General features: G+C 41.2%; 1 protein-coding gene across 2 annotated transcripts in view; it reads right to left on the bottom strand.

Moving 5' to 3' along the window:
* The window catches only part of DENND5B (DENN domain containing 5B), a 183,465-nt gene extending 160,680 nt beyond the window's left edge, over positions 1-22,785 (bottom strand). For both annotated transcript variants that reach the window (XM_065401374.1, XM_065401381.1), the window contains exon 1: positions 22,674-22,785. In XM_065401374.1, the coding sequence (XP_065257446.1) occupies positions 22,674-22,785 (112 nt within the window). The remainder of the gene's footprint in view (positions 1-22,673) is intronic.
* Positions 22,786-23,390: the final 605 nt, after the last annotated feature.

Genomic DNA, 23,390 nt, shown 5'->3' with positions numbered 1-23,390 from the left:
TCCAAGATGGTTGAGAGCAGAAAAGATTCAGGCACAAGATGGTGGTGGTGACACCAGTGGTTGAACCTCATCCATTTCCGAAGGCAAGTAATTGGAGTTGACTCCCTTCTACTGTTTAGTAACCTTGTTGTATTCCAGTTAAGCAGGTGGATTCTAACCCCATGAACCCGTGCTTGGAAATGGAGAAGGAGAACCCCTAGTTTAGGCTGAAGCATACAACCTGCGTCCTGGGAGAGGAGATGAGGGACAGTAAGATTCTGGAGCGCCAGTTGGACACACAGGTAAAGCAGGTAAGGATACCAAGCTTGCCTCAGTCAGGTCGGTATTACAAGGATAACCGTGGCTTTATCCTGCCTGATTTTCCTCGTCTCTTAGAATTAGCAGTGTTGGAGGGAATGCATAGAAAAGGCCCTTTATCCAAGGAAGGGCAAAGGAGTCTCCCAAAGAGAGGGGACCTAAGCGTCCTCTTGAGCAGAATAAGGGGAACTTCCGGTTACTGGATGTGGCGAATAGGTTCACTTCTTGAAGTCCACATCTCTGGAATATCCCATGAAGAGATTTGAGAGTCCAACTCTCATTGGTAGCTCTGGGAGACTCACCTGCTGAGTGTATTGGCTGTGACATTCTGGACTCCAGGAAGGTAGAAGGCGGAGATCTGAATCTGATGGGCTATACACCAGTTCTATAATTTTATAGCTTCAGTGCACAGAGTGGGATCTTGCTCCTCCCACTTGTTGATATAGAACATACAAGCCACATGGTCCATCATGATTCTTACTGATTTGCCCTTGAGGGGTAGGAACTGAAGGCAGGCATTCTTGACTGCCCTGAGTTCCAACAAGTTGATATGGAGATGAGTTTCCTGAGGTGATCATCTGCCCCGGAGTTGTGAGTGTGTTGAGGTGTGCTCCCCTCTAACAGCGATGCGTCCACGGTCTCAGTTATTGTTGAAGCTGGGTGAATGAAAGGGATGGTTGTGTAAACATTGTATTGATCTTTCCACCAATTAAGGGAGTACTTGACCTGGAGGAGAACCATAACTTGTTTGTCCAAGCTATCTCTGGTTGAGGAATAGGTCCTTCTGAACCAGCTGAGGGTTAATCTTGCATGCTCGGTAATGGAGGTGCAAGCTGCCACATAACCCAGGAGCTGCAAAGAGCACCTTTTCTGTAATACAGGTCTTCCTTGAATTGCCTTGACCAGATTTGACAAAGTTATGAATCTATCTGTGGGAAGGGAGGCCCTGGCTGCCAATGAATATGCCCCTATGAATTATATTCTCTGTACAGGGGCTAACTTGGACTTCACGTTTAGTCAAGACCCAACTCCTGGAAAAGGTAGAGAGCGATCTGGGTGGAAGTCAGTCTCTCTTTGTCAGATCAGCCCTTGAGCAGCCATTCGGCGAGATACGGGAAGGCTAAAATTGCTTCTCTAAGCAGTTACTACCATTAAAATCTTTGAGAACATTCTTGGGGGATGACGACAGGCTAAAGGGAAGTACTCTGTACTGAAAATGATTCCAGCCCATGGCAAAGCGCAGGTATCTCCCATGTGTGTGTGGGGGGATGTATCACTATATGGAAATTGGGTTTCAGCCCGACACCCATCTCTTGCTTCTGGAGAAAGGATTATAGCTGCCAGAGTCACCATATGGAACTTTTAAGACTTCAAAAATTTGCTCAGTTGTCTTAGATCTAAGGTCGGTCTCCATCCTCCATCAGGAGCAGCAGCAGCTCCCTAAAAGTGGAGGGGCCACTGGCACCTGAACTGTGACCCAGCCCTCCAGTGCCACTTCTTCCCCTCTTGAGGGGCTTGCTCCTCTCCATGCCCTCCCCCCATCGCTTGCCCTTACTGCTGATAAAAAGTGGAGGGCAGTTGTCCCCTGGTCCCTCCACCCGTTCCAGCACCCCTGCCCTCCATCCTCCTTTGATACAAGAAAATAATTTGAGTAAAACCCTTTCCACCTGTCAGGGGATGGGCCTGACTCTACTGCTCCTAAACAAAGGAGGGAGCATATTTCTTGACTCAGTATAGTCTCATGAGAGGAGTCCCTGAAGATGGATAGGGAAGAGAAGGTGGGAAGGAGGGATGCAAAGTGGAGGCTATAAAACGTTGAGCTATACGATCCATGACTCACTTGTCTCTTGTAATACACTGCTAGGCCTGTTGGAAATGACGGCCTCCAAGAGCAGGGAGGTGGACAAAAGGTTGCAGCCTGCAAACTTGGGGGGAGGGGGGGATGTAAGAGGAAAAACCTGAAACCTCTCACAACAACCAACACCACATAATGAGGCACTCATGAGGCAGACACGCTAGAGCTCAGTCTCAGGCTGAGTGGTACAGAAGAAACCAAGGGCAGTTGGCCCATGCAGCCCTATGTACCCTTGGAGTGTGGCATAAAGTTGTTTAGAGCGCATGAGCAGGCTGAACAGACACGGCTAATGACAAGTCTCTAATCAAGGGCTTCAGACCCACACGCACACCTGAAGTGGAGCACCCCTACGTACACTACTCAAAAAAACAATCTTTGGTCATATCACCTTCAGTTCCCTTTGGCCACACATTCTAACTTACGCCCTGACCGTGCAAGCAGATCGAGGAAGGGAAGACTCTTGCGCCCACCTGGAGCCCCATTTTATTTCTGTGGATCTGCTTGTGTGATCAGGGCCCAAGATTGTAAGTGCTTCAAGGAAGGAACTTTGTCTGCATCTATAAAGCACCATGCATGCTTACTGTAGGATTATAAGCCTACATGAGTCCTGGGTGAACTATGGTTTTAAATTCAGTTTGGATGTTCACACAAGTAATATGCCAAAATCACGTAACTAAAAAGAGTGAAATCATGAGAAAATTGTTTGTGTTAAACTTGTAGTGTCCCTTGAAATACCAGCATTATCTTATGTTTGGGCTGAGGTAATAGAAATTAAAAGACACATAGTTAATTGGGTATGAGGTGCAGTAAATAACCTGCTATATAGGGTTGTTTAATATATTTATTTAAAAATGCCTCATCTGGCCTTAGCTAAGGCCCAGTAACCAGCAAAGACATCACTTGAAAGTTACAGTGTATAAAAGGCAAGATTTTTAGGGATTTCTTTATCAGAGTTTTGATTTACCCCTCTGATGACACACCATGATGGGAAGGTATCCAACAGGCCTGATCCTGTTGTAAGTATTTTGGCCAACAGTTATACTGTATATGGTATCAATAATACAGTATAAGTGTGTATATGCCTGTATTTTATTTTGGATGTAACCAACACCAAGTGTCCTTTAGACTAATAAAGAAGTGCTTGTGTGGAAACTGAGTCATGGTAAACCTTTGTACGCTCATTACGGAAATTATTTCCAACATTTTTGGATGATGCATCAATAAACACTTCCGATGCATGAGGAGCTATCAGCACCAAGAGAAAGATGGATACCACACTTAGGCCTGGTCCCCACTAAGCCCCCACTTCGGACTAAGGTACGCAAATTCAGCTACGTTAATAACGTAGCTGAATTCGAAGTACCTTAGTCCGAACTTACCGCGGGTCCAGACGCGGCAGACAGGCTCCCCCGTCGATGCCGCGTACTCCTCTCGCCGAGCTGGAGTACCGGCGTCGACGGCGAGCACTTCCGGGATCGATCCGGGATCGATTTATCGCGTCTAAACCAGATGCGATAAATCGATCCCAGAACATCGATTGCCTGCCGCTGGACCCTCCGGTAAGCGTAGACGTACCCTTAGTACATTTTAGAAACCAGCTACTGGGCCTGATGCTGCTGCCTGATTTGGGCAACACTTTCATTGATTTACCAAATATTCCAGGGTTGAGACCTTGGTCTTAAGAATTTGTTTTGAATGAAATCACATTTCAGGTGGTCTCAGATACTTATGTGGCTCCCACTGACGTTACTAAGGACATACAGCAAGACAAAAGATTTTTTTCTCCCTTAAAATGTTGCGGGTGAGGAGGGGAGCAGAGGGGAGGGGAGAGGGAAAGAGAAAGAGGAGAATACTCCTGGTTTCTGCTGAGGATACTGGAGTGTTTAAGACTAAACCTGAAACCAACCCCTTTTTAAAGTTTCCCATTTTATTAGTTAGAGCAGGGATCAGCAACCTTTGGCAGGCAGCCAGTCAGGGAAATCCACTAGCGGGCCGGGACGGTTTGTTCACCTGCAACATCCGCAGGTTCGGCCGATCGCAGCTCCCACTAGCTGTGGTTCACCGTTCCAGGCCAATGGGGGCGGCGGGAAGCGGCACGGGCCGAGGGATGTGCTGGCCGCTGCTTCCCACAGCCCCCATTGGCCTGGAACGGCGAACCACGGCCAATGGGTGCTGCGATCGGCCAAATCTGCGGACGCTGCAGGTGAACAAACCGTCCCAGCCCGCCAGCGGATTTCCCTGACGGGCCGCGTGCCAAAGGTTGCCGATCCCAGAGTTAGACCCATACAATACATGAAAGTTGGAAATAGTTTCCCTAATAAGTTAACTAAGATTTACCATGACTCAGTTTCCACACAACCATTCCTTTATTAGTCTAAAAGCCACTTGGTGGTGTTGCATCCACAAGTACGAATACACTGGACGCCTTCAAAATCAGGGACGTAGAATTTAGAACAGAAAATATTTACCAGTAGCTGAAATCCAAGAGGAAATTACTAAGGCTGTTAACTCACGCGATTAACTCAAAAAAATTAATCGAGATTAATCACAGTTTTAATCGCACTGTTAAACAATAGACTACCAATTGAAATTTAATAAATATTTTGGATGTTTTTCTACATTTTCCATGTAGTATTCTGTATTGTAATTGAAATCAAAGTATATATTATTTTTATTACACATATATGCACTATAAAAAATATGATTAAAATAGTATTTCAATTCATTTCATACAAGTACTGTAGTACAATCTGTAGTGAAAGTGCAACTTACAAATAATGATTTTTTTTGTTATGTAACTGCACTCAAAAACAAAACCATGCAAAACTTCAGAGCCTACAAGTCCACTCAGTTCTACTTCTTGTTCAGCCAATTCCTAAGACAAGTTTATTTACATTTACGGGAGATAATGCTAACTGCTTCTTATTTACAACATAAGAAAGGCCGTACTGGGTCAGACCAAAGGTCCATCTAGCCCAGTATCTGTCTACCGACAGTGGCCAATGCCAGGTGCCCCAGAGGGAGTGAACCTAACAGGCAATGATCAAGTGATCTCTCTCCTGCCATCCATCTCCATCCTCTGACGAACAGAGGCTAGGGACACCATTCTTACCCATCCTGGCTAATAGCCATTTATGGACTTAGCCACCATGAATTTATCCAGTCCCCTTTTAAACATTGTTATAGTCCTAGCCTTCACAACCTCCTCAGGTAAGGAGTTCCACAAGTTGACTGTGCGCTGCGTGAAGAAGAACTTCCTTTTATTTGTTTTAAACCTGCTGCCTATTAATTTCATTTGGTGACCCCTAGTTCTTGTATTATGGGAATAAGTAAATAACTTTTCCTTATCCACTTTCTCAACATCACTCATGATTTTATATACCTCTATCATGTCCCCCCTTAGTCTTCTCTTTTCCAAACTGAAGAGTCCTAGCCTCTTTAATCTTTCCTCATATGGGACCCTCTCTAAACCCTTAATCATTTTAGTTGCTCTTTTCTGAACCTTTTCTAGTGCTAGAATATCTTTTTTGAGGTGAGGAGACCACATCTGTACACAGTATTCGAGATGTGGGCGTAACATGGATTTTTATAAGGGCAATAATATATTCTCAGTCTTATTCTCTATCCCCTTTTTAATGATTCCTAACATCCTGTTTGCTTTTTTGACCGCCTCTGCACACTGCGTGGACATCTTTAGAGAACTATCCACGATGACGCCAGAAAGCGAGAACAGGCATTCGCATGGCACTTTTGTAGTCGGCATTGCAAGGTATTTATGTGCCAGATATGCTAAACATTTGTAGGCCCCTTCATGCTTCAACCACCATTACAGAGGACATGCTTCCATGCTGATGACGCTCGTTAAAAAAATATAATGCATTAAATTTGTGACTGTACTCCCTGAGGGGGAGGGGGGGGGAATTTTATATCTCCTGTTCTGTTTTACCTGCATTCTACCATATATTTCATGTTATAGCAGTCTCGATTGATGACCCAGCACATGTTCATTTTAAGAACACTTTCACAGCAGATTTGACAAAATGCAAAGAAGGTACCAACGTGAGATTTCTAAAGATAGCTACAGCACTTGGCCCAAGGTTTAAGAATCTGAAGCATCTTCCAAATCTGAGAGGGACAAGGTGTAGAGAATGCTTTCAGAAGTCTTAAAAGAGCAACACTACGACGCAGAAACTACAGAACCCAAACCACCAGAAAGAAAATCAACCTTCTGCTGGTAGCATCTGACTCAGATAATGAAAATGATCATGTGCCAGTCTGTACCGCTTTGGATTGTTATTGAGCAAAACCCGTCATCAGCATGGATGCATGTCCTCTGGAATGGTGGTTGAAGCATGAAGGGACATATGACTCTTTAGAGCATCTGGCATGTAAATACCTTGTGACGCCAGTTACAGCAGTGCCACGCGAACGCCTGTTCGGACTTTCAGGTGACATTGTAAACAAGAAGTGAGCAGCATTATCTTCTACAAATGTAAACAAATTTGTTTGTCTGAGCAATTGGCTGAACAAGAAGTAGGACTTGCAGACTCTAAAATTTTAGATTGTTTTATTTTTGAATGCAGGTTTTTTTTACATAATTCTACATTTGTAAGTTCAGCTTTCATGATAAAGAGATTGCACTACAGTACTTGTATTAGGTGAATTGAAAAATACTATTTCTTTTGTTTTTATACAGTGCAAACACTTGTAACCAAAAATAAATATAAAGCAAACACTGTACACTTCGTATTCTGTGTTGTAATTGAAATCAATATATTAGAATACCATTTATTTAAATATTTTTGGATGTTTTCTACATTTTCAATTATTAACAGTGCAATTAATCATGCAATTAATTTTTTAATCGCTTGACAGCCCTAGAAATTACTGATTATCACAATTTCAAATGTTATGGAGCAGTTAGAAATACCCAACTGACATATTTTAGCCAATTTATAATTGACACCTGCAAGGGAACTAGCAACTCCCAGAAGCACAAAAGAGTCCATAGAAGAGATCTGAACTGGTGCTTTTTTTCCCTGCTCCAAGACTATACCAGCTCTCTCAACTGCATTAATTCTGATGGAAAGAGGTATGGAAATCCACATACATCCAGACTGCAAAACACAACTTAAGACATTGGCTCACTCTCGTTCAGCTGTTGTGCAGCCAGCAGGAACAAATCAGGGCACTAAGCTTTCTGAGGTCATGATTAGGGCAACCTCATCAGAAAGTTCAGCTCTTTTTCACCTGCTGGTTAGGACAAAGAGCACAGAAGAGGGGACAGGAGTAGTTCAGGAAAAAACTGTTTCTATGAGACATCCGACCTCCTGTATTACATACAAGAGTAGAAAACTATTTCATGGTATATAACACGCTACGCGATATTGCACAATATATATATTTTTTTTTATGAGCTTCAAAAGGAAAAGATGAAACAAGCAACCAAAGATGTACTTGATATCTTGCAGTGCTTTGGTTAAAGATCAATGTGGTTAAAGTCACTAGTCTGATAGAAGATTTACGAGGCATTCTTCAGGCACTTTCTGTTTATATATAGGACATAAGGCACTTTTAGTTATCCCACCCAACACAGAGGTCTACTTTTTTTTTTTTTTTTTTTTTTTTTTTTTAAAGGCATGACTGCTTAGTAACATTCCTTAGACAAAAAAATATTTAGATCTTAGTCATTCCTCGGTTTAAAAAACAAATAGTAAATCTGAATGTTCCTGCTTGGAATAAAATTGCACAACATCTGGTGTCACATCTTTAAAGCCTGAAAAAGTCTACGTATCTGCAAGTAGTAGAGCAGACAAAAATTATTATCTTGGGAAAAGGCTGATCACACAATCCATCTGTGCTGAGTAGTTGCCAATCATTATGATCTTTGTAGACAAACACTTAGTTGAATGATAATTGTAGTGACTGCAGCCGAAGGTCACAAAATGAAAAGTGGTGCATTATGTATATTTAAAAACTTGTTCATAACGACTCTTATTTAATATAATGAAATAAGTAAGCCGCACAAGAATACACTATTAGAAATTTTAAGACTGATTTTTTTAAAAAAAGGTACAGAGATAGCATTTGTTTTCACTGAAAACCACTTAGAAACAAAACATTCCTGATAATCTGTAAAAATGGTCACTCTTCTGTATTTCTTCCAAATATCCTTTCACTTTCCATCCATCAACATCTCATTTTACTCAGTATTGTACTGTTTCTGAATGTTCTGCCCTGTTTCAGTACTCAGTCGTGGGAGTTAATATTTATACAGATTAACAAAAAACGCTTCATATATGGGAACCAGCTATACTCCTAACTTAGTTGTAATGCTAGCTTCTGAGATATTAAAATAAGGAAATTGACTGATACAAATTTCTGAAAACTAACCTTTTACAACTTGTTTAATACCATCACCTAGTATGGAAGAAAAAAAATTAGCAGTTAGTATATTTTTCTCTGAAGTCTATCACATGATTAAATAATTGAGCAGCATGTCCTTTCTTGCAACCCACTGACAAGCAAAAAAGATTTATCCAATTACATGCTACTTTCATTTGTCTTATTTTAGTGTGTGATGTAAAACAAAAAGCCCCAATCACTAATCAAGAAAAAAGTCAATGTGTGTTCTCCATATACTACTGCAGCAGGCTCCATCTGTCTCCCAATTTTCAATGGACAGACTAAAAGCTCATTCCCTAACCAAGTTATAAATACCTTAGTACATTTCATTGATAGGAGTAGCAGTTGAGTAAATTAATGCTTTGCTTCATGATTCTACTATAAACCCTTTACATCTATTGTCTTTCATTGATAAGAATCCTGAAGCATTTTATTGCTGGACAGCCCAAATTTTAGAGAATGTGTGATTGTAGGAATAGCATATAGAAATCAGACATGCAATTGTATACACAATTGTGCAGTTAAGACACATAGCTGGCCATTTTGTGCAAGAAAATATTAACATGCATGAATGTGTAGATAAGCACAAAATACTTACTTTTTAAAATAATGGAAATTATATAAGTCACTAGCAGATAAAATTATCTGCAGTAGCCAATGTATATAAAATGACACCTTGGATTAAGGAAAAATTCTGCCCTTGTCAACATAGAATGGCTGTCACTATGCTTTATAGGGCTTTGCAGATTAAATCCCTCCCCACATCTCTCCCTTTTACAGAATCCAAGTGAATAGGGAAAAAGCTGGGGAGGAAGGGAGGGGAGTAATTCTGGCTTCCCCACTGTGAAGGTCCACTGAAGCCCTGAAAATGTTATGTAGATTGCCTGGAAGCAGGGTGCATTTTATGGCTGAATTAAAACCAGTTAAATAATTAGATTAGCTAGCACTAGATACTTCACATTATAAATTTCTGTCCCCCTCCCCTCCCTTTTTTTTTTATTAAAGGAGACAAGCAAGCTACTAGTTAATTGAAATTAAGCATACATATTCCAAGGTGAATACATTTTTTCCTCTAGTGTGAGTTTTAGAGAAGTGTCATATTGATTCTTGTTTTGTTTTTAGAATAATCTTTTAATATAAGTTTTTAAAAGGTTATTTTTGTAGTCAAAAAGCATATATTCTTTGCAGATCCATCATGTACATTCTGATTAAAGTTACCTTAACTTTTATACTATTACTCAGAGCAGGGTCATTTCAGATCTAGAAGATCTTTAAGCTTATTTTTAAAAAAGTGACTTCTGTATCAGGGAATGCGCCTTCAAAAATTCAAACGTCAAATAGCCACACTGAAATGCTGAAGTTTTTACATTAAATCCATGAGTAATAAGATTTAGTTTTACATTAAGAGGGGACCTAACAGATTTTTTTAGTATGCATAGTAAAAAGACATTTGTTTCTAACTAGGTCACGGATTTGGTATGCAACCTGAACATCACGATTGAAAAGGCAGCTATGAAAAAGCTTGATGAATCCTTATTTCCAACTGTCTGCTACAGGTGCCAAGGAGAACCTGATCTTGAGCAATGTAAGCAATACAGTCAAGTCCTTGTAAACAAGCTCTTGAATAATGGTACATTAAAGAGACATATCAGGTAGGGTACAACATTTACTATTCTTTCAGCCTGTCAACAATCCTTGAGCTATCTTTTTTATATGGATCCTAGCAAGGACCTCAGTATCCTAGGCTAGTTAAAAAAGCCATTTATGAAAACATTGTTAATTTGGGGTGTGAATGTCTGCAAGTCCGTCCCCTCCCTCCCCTGGCCTTTATACAAACTACATTCCAGGTCTTTACTACTAGACAGTGTTCTTTTAATATGTCCGTCACATAACCTCATAGAAGAGCTTCCCCCCCCCCCCCCCACATTATTGTACTAGTGCAGCAGAAATAAACTGGACTATGAAGATACTAGCCTTATTCATTCAGTGCTGAGTGAAGTAGAAAGACTGAAGAAGAAACCCAGCAGGTGAGAAGTACATTAAGTTCTCTTTTGTGTAGTGTGAATGATTCCAGGTTACTTTTAGCTTCTCCTTTTTTAGATTTTATTTGTGTAGGAGATATTTATTCTCATAGGCAAATGCAAGTGAATGGTTAAGACTGATTCAGAGAAAAATATGGTCAAACATAGTAAGAGTTAATCTACAGTATGTAGAACCCAAAATAAGGGGCTCAATGTTATGGTTAGAATAAATTAAGACAGTACAACAAATAGTGACACCAGTAGTGAGAAGTTCGCTGGGTAACCAAACAAGCCAGTCTCCTTATTGGAGACTATTGTAGCTGGATTCTCTGCTAATCAAGGACATTGACAAATATGAGCAAAGGATGCCTTATTTCCTTTGGCATCAAGAGTTTTCCTAGGACAGTATATTTTTAAGATGTAATTCAGAAAGTTATAAGAAGCAGTGCACTAACTTTCTATTATATACTAATTCTAAGATTGTGTATTTTGCAAGAAAAAGTCATGTAATTTTTCCACTGTAAACTGGCTATTGGTCTCATTATCAAAAAATATATTATAGGCAGATTTGGGGGTCAGAGGATATTGAGATTATTAACTCTTGTTATGAGCCACCACCTTATGCCAGGAATACACTGACATAGAACATTCCCAGTAACTCAGGAATTAGTTACTGGCTAGTCAGAAAACAGGTCATTTTTGAGAAAGGAGTTTGTGGGAAGTTATGTGGATTAGGCTCAAATTAATTTCATTCTATTTGATGGTCTCTTTAAATTTGATAGAATCATTAATTCCCAAGTATTTTCACTTAGATTCATTGGGTCTGGGGATCTGCTTGTTGAACCCATAAGGTTGTTTTGGGGGGGGGGGGGGGCTATTAAAAGTTACAGAACAAGGTGTTACTGCCATCATCTAACCTCAAGTTTGAAGCTGTTTCAGGGGAACATAAATACATGATCCCATTTATGTCCTATTTGTAGCACTGTCACAAGAAGAGGAAAGTGAAGAGGATCACCATATTCCCTTTAACTAGAGGGATGACAGGTCACATAAGTAGACCAAGATCAAAAAAAAAAAAAAAAGCAATTCTCATCTACACTGACAAAAATCTAAGACAGATATTTTAAACACAGCAGGAACACTATTTTCCATATATATTTTCCCATGTTTTCTTGTACATAGTGTTTTATTATGGAAACTCCAGCTTGTCCTTATCAGCTATTACAATAGAAAGTCTGTTCTCTCCATCCATATGTACACCACATTGTGTGTATGACTCAGTAAAACCTGTTTAGATGACCCATTACTCCTCTTACAGACCTTCTCTCCTAGCATTTCATTTGAGAAAGCGTCCCCTTCTGTTCAAGTGATGGATGTTAAAACTCCATCACTTCCAAGAGCTCTGACTGAGTTCCAGGTCCCCAAACAATTCCATCACAACCTCACACTCTCTTGAGATGGAAGAAAAAGTTCATTGACCTGTATGGTGTCAGTAACCAGCTTCTCTGTCTGTCCTTTCCAGGGTCACATCCTGATGGTTTACCTTGACAATCCTAGGGTAACAAATTTACAAAGGCCCCAGACTTTGCATCTTAATTCCAACTTTTTTTTTTTTTTAAATAAATATAAATAGCCTCTGGGCTGGCCATTCATTTACAATTCTAGGAAGAGGGGGGGGGGGGGGGGGGGAGGGAAATCAGGAACAGGAACTGCAACTGTGACAAGATCCCTTTCTATGGTCTTGTCTATACAAGGAAGTTAACCAGCATTACTACTATAACACTATACTTCAACAAACCAAATTGAGAGAAGGCCACTATTATTCTGAATATCACAGTCCAATATAACTAATTGTGAAATTATGTTATAGTAGGGCCAGTAAGGCTTTGTCTAAACTGGGAAACTAAGTGAGAATTTTAATGGCTCTCTACTCTGTGGGTTGTAAAATTGAGTAAAGGAAGGTTTTCCATTTATTGAACATCTATTCCTACAAGACATTGAGTCAGTTTTCTTACTGAAATATCTCACCTTACAATTAGGGCCGTTGATTAATTGCAGTTAACTCATGCAATTAACTCAAAAAAATTAATCATGATTAACTGCACTGTTAAACAATAGAATACCATTCACATTAAATATTTTTGGATGTTTTTCTACATTTTCCAATATATTGATTTATATTACAACACAGACTACAAAGTGTACAGTGCTCACTTTATATTATTTTTTATTACAAATATTTGCATTGTAAAAATGATAGAATAATATTTCTCAATTCACCTCATACAAGTACTGTAGTGCAGTCTCTATCGTGAAAGTGCAATTTACAAATGTATATATTTTCTGTTACATTGTTTTGTGTTTGAGTGCAGTTATGTAAAACTTTAGCACCTACAAGTCCACTCAGTCCTATTTCAGCCAATAACTAAGACAAACAAGGTTGTTTACATTTGTGGGAGATACTGCTGCCTGCTTCTTAATTACAGTGTCACCTGAAAGTGACAACAGACATTCGCATGGCATTTTTGTAGCTGGCGTTCCAAGGTAGTTACATGCCAGATATACTAAATGTTAGTATGATCCTTCATGCTTCGGCCACCATTCCAGAGGACATGCTTCCATACTGATGATGCTCGTTAAAAAAGTAATGTGTTAATTAAATTTGTGATTGAACTCCTTGGGGGAGAACTGTACATCTCCTGTTCTGTTTTACCTGTATTCTGCATATATTTCATGTTACCAGTTTGGATGATGACCCAGCACATGTTGTTCATTTTAAGAACCCTTTCACTGCAGATTTGACAAATCGGAAAGAAGGTACTGATGTGAGATTTCTAAAAATAGCTACAACACTCGACTCAAGGTTTAAGAATTTGAAGTGTCATCCAAAATCTGAGAGGTACGAGGTGTGGAGCATGCTGTCACAAGTCTTAAAAGAGCAACACTATGATGCAGAAACGACAGAACCCAAACCACCAAAAAAGAAAATCAACCTTCTCCTGGTGCCATCTGATTCAGATAATGAAAATAAACATGCGTCAATCCGCTCTGCTTTGGACAGTTATCGAGCAGAACCTGTCATCAGCATGGACACATGTCCCCTGGAATGGTGGTTGAAGCATGAACGGGCATACAAATCTTTAGCACATCTGGTACGTAAATATCTTGCAACGCTGGCTGCAACAGTGCCATGCCAACTCCAGTTCTCACTTTCAGGTGATATTGTAAACAAGAAGCGGGCAGCATTATCCCCTGCAAATTGTAACCAACTTGTTTATCTGAGCAATTGGCTGAAGTAGGACTGAGTGGACTTGTAGGCTCTAAAGTTTAACTTTTGTTTTTAATGCAGTTACGTTACAAATATACACACACACACACACACACACACACACACACACACACACACACACACTTGTAAGTTGCACTTTCATGATAAAGAGATTGCACTACAGTACTTGTATGAGGTCAATTGAAAAATACTTTTTTTTTTTTTTTAAACAGTGCAAATATTTGTAATCAAAAATATAAAGTGAGCATTGTACACTTTTTGTATTCTGTGTTGGAATTGAAATCAATATATTAGAAAAAGTAGAAAACCTCCAAAAATATTTAAATAGAATACCATTTAACAGCGTAATTAATTTCAATTATTTTTTAATCGCATGATTAATGGCGATTATTATTATTTTAATCGCTTGACAGGCCTACTTACAATCTACTCTTTTGCTTAAAACGGAACCTTTCTGAAGTTTTATTGTGATACTAGAGAGACAAGGTGGATGGGGTAATATCTCTTATTGGACCAACTTCTGTTGGTGAGCGAGACAAGCTTTAGAGCTATCTAAAGCTCTTCTCCAGGTCTGGGAAACGTACTCAGAGTGTCACAGCTAAATACAAGTTTGAAGAGATAGAGATATGCTAAAACTCTCTTCAATCTTGTATTTAGCTGTGACACTCTGAGTACCTTTCCCAGACCGGAAAAAGAGCTCTGTGTAACTCAAAAGCTTGTCTCGCTCACCAACAGAAGTTGGTCCAATAAGAGATATTACCCCATGCACCTTGTCTCTAATATCCTGGAACTGACATGGTTACAGCAACATTACATAGTACCACAATTAATGCAATAAGGTATAAAAAAGTTAAGCTGCAGTACAACATTTTTGATAGGTTTCAGAGTAGCAGCCGTGTTAGTCTGTATCCGCAAAAATAACAGGAGTACTTGTGGCACCTTAGAGACTAACAAATGTATTAGAGCATAAGCTTTCGTGGGCTACAACCCACTTCTTCGGATGCATATAGAGTGAACCATATATTGAGGAGATATATATACACACACATACAGAGAGCATGAACAGGTGGGAGTTGTCTTACCAACTCTGAGAGGCCAATTAAGTAAGAGAAAAAAAACTTTTGAAGTGATAATCAAGATGGTTCAGTACAGACAGTTTGATAAGAAGCAAGTGTGAAAATACTTATAACACCATCTGCTAAAAAAACTCCCTGACAAAGCACAGGAACAAATCTGTACAGACACATGCCTAGAACCCCGACCAGGGACATTCTATTTGCTACCCAAGATCCATAAACCTGGAAATCCTGGACGCCCCATCATCTCAGGCATTGGCACCCTAACATCAGGCTTGTCTGGTTATGTGGACTCTCTCCTCAGACCCTACGCTACCAGCACTCCTAGCTATCTTCGAGATACTACTGACTTCCTGAGGAAACTAGAATCCATCGGTGATCTTCCAGAAAACACCATCCTGGCCACTATGGACGTAGAAGCCCTCTACACCAATATTACACACACAGATGGACTACAAGCTATCAGGAACAGTATCCCCGATAATGTCACAGCTAACCTGGTGGCTGAACTCTGTGACTTTGTCCTCACCCACAACTATTTCACATTTGGGGACAATATATACCTTCAAGTCAGCGGCACTGCTATGGGTACCCGCATGGCCCCGCAGTATGCCAACATTTTTATGGCTGACTTAGAACAACGCTTCCTTAGCTCTCGTCCCCTAACGCCCCTACTCTACTTGCGCTACATTGATGACATCTTCATCATCTGGACCCATGGAAAAGAAGCCCTTGAGGAATTCCACCATGATTTCAATAATTTCCATCCCACCATCAACCTCAGCCTAGATCAATCCACACAAGCGGTCCATTTCCTGGACACTACTGTGCTAATAAGCGATGGTCACATAAATACCACCCTGTACCGGAAACCTACTGACCGCTACACTTACCTACATGCCTCCAGCTTCCATCCAGGACACACCACACGATCCATTGTCTACAGCCAAGCTCTAAGATATAACCGCATTTGCTCCAATCCCTCAGATAGAGACAAGCACCTACAAGATCTCTATCAAGCATTCTTAAAACTACAATACCCACCTGCTGAAGTGAAAAAACAGATTGACAGAGCCAGACGAGTACCCAGAAGTCACCTCCTACAAGACAGGGCCAACAAAGAAAATAACAGAACACCACTAGCTGTCACCTTCAGCCCCCAACTAAAACCTCTCCAGCGCATCATCAGAGATCTACAACCTATCCTGAAAGATGATCCTTTACTCTCACAGATCTTGGGAGACAGACCTGTCCTCGCTTACAGACAACCCCCCAACCTAAAGCAAATACTCACCAGCAACCACACATCACTGAACAAAAACACTGACCCAGGAACCTATCCTTGTAACAAAGCCCGATGCCAACTCTGTCCACATATCTATTCTAGTGACACCATCATAGGGCCTAATCACATCAGCTATACCATCAGTGGCTCGTTCACCTGCACATCTACCAATGTGATATATGCCATCATGTGCCAGCAATGCCCCTCTGCCATGTACATTGGCCAAACCGGACAGTCTCTACGCAAAAGAATTAATGGACACAAATCTGACATCAGGAATCATAATACTCAAAAACCAGTGGGAGAACACTTTAACCTGTCTGGCCATTCTTTGACAGACCTGCGGGTGGCTATCTTAAAACAGAAAAACTTCAAAAACAGACTCCAACGAGAGACTGCTGAGCTGGAATTGATATGCAAACTAGACACAATCAACTCAGGGCTAAATAGGGATTGGGAATGGCTGAGCCATTACAAACATTGAATCTATCTCCCCTTATAAGTATTTTCACACTTGCTTCTTATCAAACTGTCTGTACTGAACCATCTTGATTATCACTTCAAAAGTTTTTTTTCTCTTACTTAATTGGCCTCTCAGAGTTGGTAAGACAACTCCCACCTGTTCATGCTCTCTGTATGTGTGTGTATATATATCTCCTCAATATATGGTTCACTCTATATGCATCCGAAGAAGTGGGTTGTAGCCCACGAAAGCTTATGCTCTAATAAATTTGTTAGTCTCTAAGGTGCCACAAGTACTCCTGTTATTTTAACATTTTTGATAAATGCTATCTTCAAAGTACAGTTAGTATTCAAAATTTAAAACTCCCCCAAACTTATTTAATTCATGTCCATAAATTTCACAAATTGAACTGTTATCTTTCCTTTTACACCCTGGGCCAAGTCTCAGTATTTACTAGGATGGATTCATTTTATAGCCATGTAAATCTGATGCTGACAGTTTAATAGCTGCTTTAGTTTCTATCTGAAAGTAGGTGGCTTAAAGAGAAAAATAAACTTGAATTTACTGTGTTTCCATCTCAGGACACGGGAGAAAAGTTGTCATACACACTATTTGGTACAGAGTTCAATAGGACACAAACAAATACTGAATTTTCATGCTCTTCAGGATACAGTTCAAATCAAACATATTGCTCCTCTTCTGATGCCAACTAGCTATTAAGCTCCAGCACAAGCTTGAATCCTCTTTTCTCACCCACCATAAGAGGAGATTTTCTTCCAGCTTCAAAACCAGTTTTGTAGTAGCGCCAAGTAGTTTCTTGGCTTGAAATCACATATATACGACGTTACAAACACCTCCAGCATTCAACACATTAAAGGCCAGGTAACTAGAGACACATTTTCAGTAAATTAAACTGCCAATGCATTACCCTTAGGATAAAAATATTAATTGGATATTATGGCATTGGATCCATTTCTTATTTGATAAGATAAGCACTCAAACTGAACTAACATTAAAGAGAGCACAGAGGAACTAAGCAAACTAAGACATTGTTGCATTGTGATGGCAAATTTAATTTACAAGACAGCTTGTTTATAAACACTCATTGTTTACAAAATAAGTCACTAGGTTGTTTCCACAAAATTAAGCAGAATGCACACACACACACACACACACAGCCAATTTATGTTTAAATGTAGGTAATGTGTACTACAAGGGCTATCCCTAGTTAAAGGGAACACATAGATCGTGTAATTCCAGATGATGTTGGAATGCTGACTCATTTGGCAACTTGTCAGTAAGCCCCATGACTTAGTGAAGAGTCTGTGCTTCACTGCTGATCCCAAATGAGTCCCGTGGGGTAGGGGGAAAGAGGGGAATCTAACTTCCATTCAAAATTCATTAGGGAAAAAAATATGGTACTACTCACATAGCAGGAGAGCTAACCTCTTCCAATTTCTGACATATTTTGAGTTCCCAACTGTAACTCAATTCTATTAAGACCACAGTTCAGCAAGGCACTTACAGATGTGCTTAACAGCATGTGAATAGTGACTATATCAGGATTTACATGCTTAAAGTTAAGCATGTGCTTAATTACGTTGCTGGATTGGGGGATAGTTTTCCTGTCACTGGAGTAACTGTCCTTCTCCTGGAAGCCTATGATTTACTGCAGTCTGATACAGAGATGGGAACCCTATCAAAGCTACATAATGCCATTATTTAATTTTTTTAAAAAAATTTTAAACACACACATAGAAGATGACAATCTATACAGATACAGATGAATATATTTCTTTAACAGCTTCAAAGGTCTAATTTACACTACAGCCCCAGGCCAGTCCACACATTTTTTATGTTGTATGAACAAGGAAGAAAGTAAGTTGCTGTCCAGGCCCCTCTATCTCCATCATATAATAGTCAACAAGCCACTTCACTTGCCATTAAATCATAATGAAGGAAGGAAGCTGTTACTGTTGCCCAGACCCGTAATCAGACTAATGTCCATGCTGCTGGTTTTGCAATATTTTTCCAGTACCATAAATCTAATTAAAAATGTCAAGAGTAATTTACATTATTTTAATGCAATAAGATGTATTATCCTTATTACTGTGCTCTCATTACACCTTTCTAATAAGATGCAAAGGGGCCAATAAGAACCTTGATCAGTTTATGTAACAACATTTTTTTGTACTGCTGCAGCACTCAGAGGTCCCAACTGAGCATCTGGGACACACTGTGCTAGGCGCTATGCACAGATGTATTAGAAATTCACTGCACCAAAGAGCTTACAGTCAAAGCATATGACAAGAGAAAACAGGTAGATGCAACAAATAAGCAGAGGAAGGTCAAAGTAACAGTGAGACAAACAAGCATAATAAGCAACACATCTATTGCTTAGCCATACAATTTTGTTTAATATGGTATACCAGGGGAGGGGTGGAGGGAGAGTTCTGGGATGTTTTTTACAGTGTTACTGTAAACATATTATTGAGTTAAAGTATATTACTTTTATATGATTGTTACTAAGTTGAACAGCAAAATGTATAATGTACATACTCAAGCCATATTGTTGGAATTGGACTACTTTAAAACTTGATAAAACAGCATTAGAATAACTCAGAGTTAAAGACAATATTTTTTTAAAATGCTTTCAAGTCATTTATTTTTAAACAAATATTTTAATACATCCCCTATGAGTTCAGGTTTTCAACGAGACACACACACACACACACCTCCCTCTTGTCCTAGACCTGACCATGCCAATTCTTCCTACTGAAAGAAAGAAAGAAAAAAAGTCTGACTAGTGGTGTTAGAACTGGTGAACTGAAGACACTAAATTAACACGTGAAAAGAAACCTCAAAAAAGTACAGTATATTATTTATATTCACCCATGACCAGTCCTCATTTTGTCTTACAATTTCTGCTTAAGCTGTTTCACATAGTAAGTCAGCTAATTCATATATGAGGTGGTGATAAACTCTTCTTAAGACAGTGTTGGCTAGCAAGTTATTTTCAGAAACAGGAATAAGAAACAATAAGTTTAAAGTGTTAAAACCTTAAAAGGTTAGATTATGCAAGTCAGATTTAGTACACTGTTCACCTTCAGTGGTGAGATACCACATAAACCAGGAGTTTTCTATTGAAACTAGCAGAATTTAGATATGCAAATGAAAGTATCAATTTTAAGACAAGAAATTTTAAATTAACAGTCCCAGCATAACCTTATCTATGTGCCTAGTGCACAGCACACAGGGTCTTTCATTATGTGATTACACAATTTACATTAATACAAAGGGACAGATGCAATTATTTTGAAACTTAGATTAATGTATTTTAGACAAGAGAATGAAATTCAAATTGTGTCAGTCTTACTAAAAAAGTTCAGAAAATAAAGTTCTATTATTGTCCAGTATGTCAAGATCCATTATATAATGAAAATCCTTACGGCAGTGATGCACACCACCAGGCAGATTTAGGCTCCCCACAGCAACCTTACTCCCTCATCCTGCAAATGCTTACATACATGGGTAACTTTACTCAAGTACATAGTCCTATTGACAGCAATGGGGACTATTCACGTGAGTAGTCAAAATAACAGGAGTACTTGTGGCACCTTAGAGACTAACAAATTTATTAGAGCATAAGCTTTCGTGGGCTACAACCCACTTCTTCGGATGCATTATGCATCCGAAGAAGTGGGTTGTAGCCCACGAAAGCTTATGCTCTAATAAATTTGTTAGTCTCTAAGGTGCCACAAGTACTCCTGTTATTTTTGCGGATACAGACTAACACGGCTGCTACTCTGAAACCTGTGAGTAGTCAAGTTATACACGTGCATAACAGTCTGCAGAATTAGGGCTCTAGTGTGGAATTTCTTGACTTTGTGCAATTAAACCGCAGACAAAGCTGTGGTTGGTTTAATGTTTGGTATTTTTAAAGTACAAATTTAATTTTTAATAACTTTCTAATTATTTGTTCCGTAAACTTCACCTGCCTTTATTTGAATGTACAATCCAGAAATACAGTTGAATGGATTTTCTATTAACTTCCCAAAATATGCAACTCAATGCTAAGAACAAGTATGAGTAACCTCATCTCCAAAAGTTATTTCAGAAAGTTAAAATTTGAGTCTCTAGAAATCTGCAGTAAATTTTGTCACATTTATACTGGGATAGTCCCTCCTGGATTCTATGAAAATTTGGGAGAAAATCCTGCCAGAATAATTAAAAAAAGTATTCTTTATTTCACCCAGTCTTTCAAACCCCCCCTCTCCCTCCAAGATTTTATTACACTATTCAAAATTTCCAATCCCCCTAGATTTTTTATTTTATTCCAGACTTAAATTGGGGCGGGGGGGGGGGGAGGAAGACTGTGGGGGGGGGTGTCACATTTGATAGAACATTCAGTTATTTTTATATTTGCAACATTCTCCTTTTGCAATGTCCATCTAAGGGAGTCCCACCACACTGGGTGAAGCACAGCCACTGTGGGTTTATAATGTACTGGCCAGCAATGAATAAATGCAGACTTTTTGGTTTTCATCAGTAAGATTCATGAATAAACACTCCATTTTTAATCATTTCTGCACTGGCCTTCAAATGGAGTTGGAAACAGCATTTAAAGTGCTTTCACATAAACCGGTTTCTAACAAAATTTTACCACCTCCACACTGGCTGTACAAGTTACATTTTTTTAAAAAGACACTTTTAATCACTTTCTCATCCCCCACTCCCCTCCCCAAAAAAGGGGAGGGGGAGAAGAGGTAAAACATTTTGATACAGGAGGACTGACCTTAACAGTACCCTCTTAAAAACGTTTCCTTTTCTGTTTGAAGCTGAATGCGTTGGAGGACTTAAAATACAACTGCGGCCCAAGATTCTTGGTTCACCACCTTGGAGAAGGCCTCTTAGTTGTCCCTATATCCCTCTACATCAGTTACCCCCTCCCAACTCAGACCTGCGGTGAAATACTAGTGTGCTTCACACCCTCCACAACAATTTACTTTGATTTTCTACTAATGGCGGAAAACCCAAACCTTCAGGAGGGAGAACCACGGCAGGGGCAGAAACAGCCTGTTTCATAGTGCCAGAAGGTACAAAGGTAGCCTTCCTGCTCTTTGAGCCCAAGTTACCGCTAAATGCACACGTTTCTGAATGATTACATCTTCACAGCAACCTCTGAAGTATGAGGCAAATGCAGCTAAACTTAAAGGATAAAGTCCAAGCGGTAATAAGATTACAGCAGCACATCTAAATGTGATCTGCTTACTCCCACTGACATAACCAGTCCTAGCCACTGCAGCTGGTTTCTATAAAGCACCGCCACTGAAAGTGGGGCGGTGGGCAGAGGGAAGCCGGAAGCCTTTTCAGAGAACGGTGAATGCAATCGTGCTTTGCATCCAGTTGGTTTCTGGTGCTGCAATTAGTGGCTGGAACTCAGGCTTCTTGGGTGGGTGGGTGAAGAGTTCGAGCAATACAAGGAGAAATTACCAAATGAGATTTCAGAAGCAGCCCCCCACCCCCGCATTATTAAGCAAATCCCTTGGGAGTGACTCCCCGGGAGCGTACTAGGAACACAATGAAGACGCCGAACAGCCTGTGCACCTCGATGTGCAGGGAAGAGAGTGCCCAGGCCTGCTGTAGGGTTTGTGCAGAGACACAGGCAGGCAGCCCCCGCGGGACCAGCATCCCCTGGGTGCGCTGCTCTCACCGGGATATTAATAGTCGCTATTAACCTGTTAGCGCACAAACGCACCCGCCCAGGCACCTCCCGCCTGCTAACGCTACGGAGAATACATGGCAATGACAGGGAGGGCAAACAAACACCACCGCCATCCGGGGGGTTGCAGAGAAAGGGGCTCCAGGGAGGACACGGCAGAAGGTTGCAGCAGGGATGAAGGGGCAATGAAATGCAGCCCAGGAACCACCCGGCGTCCCCTACCTGCTGCAGCGCCCCCCCCCCGCACCCCCACCGCTTACCAGCCAGTTCGTCGGGCTCCAGCCCGCTGTCCGCGTCGGTCCCGCACACGACGAAGTAGTGAGCGAAGCGGCAGGGGGCCGAGCCGGGCCCGGGGGCAGCGCTCCCACTCATCTCTGCTGCTGCTATAGCCGCCGCCGCTGCTCTGCGCTAGCCCCGGCGCGCGGGGGCCGGGCCGGGCTCTTGCGCTCCTGCCGCCGGTCACAGCAGTGGCGTCTCCATCCCCAGGGGCAGGGTCTCGCGCGGGTCCGGGGGGGGGGCAGCAACCGCGGCTCACGGCGCTCCCGGACTCTCTGGAGCCGCGGCTCGCGCTCCCGCAGGACCCCGCAGGGCACTAGATCGCAGCGAAGGGCTCGCGCCGCCAGCAGCGAGCGCTCAGGCGGTGGCAATGCATGCAATGCCCCCAGCCGCTGTCAGCTGAGCGGGAAGGGGGGGGGGGGGCAGCGCCGGCTGGGCTGAGCGCCCTCCCTGCTACAGCAGCCAGTCACAGCAAGGGGAAGGGGTGGGCACAGCGGGACATTTAAATCACTGCACGGGAGTGGGGGGCGGGTACCGCCCGGGCACACTCGGCCCTCCCCCTCCCCCTCCCCCCAGCCCAAGGCTGCTGTATTGCGGCGCGGCGCGCGGCGCGCAGCTCTCTGCGCAGGTCACGGTTAACAACGTGGCCCCAAGGAGCTGCGATCTCTCCCAGCAGGACTCCAAACCAGAGCGTGGAGAGG

The sequence above is a fragment of the Emys orbicularis genome, chromosome 1, assembly GCF_028017835.1.
Source record: "Emys orbicularis isolate rEmyOrb1 chromosome 1, rEmyOrb1.hap1, whole genome shotgun sequence".
Taxonomy (NCBI): Eukaryota; Metazoa; Chordata; order Testudines; family Emydidae; genus Emys; species Emys orbicularis.
Note: the sequence above shows the minus strand (reverse complement) of the source record. Positions and strands in the feature narration are given on the sequence as shown.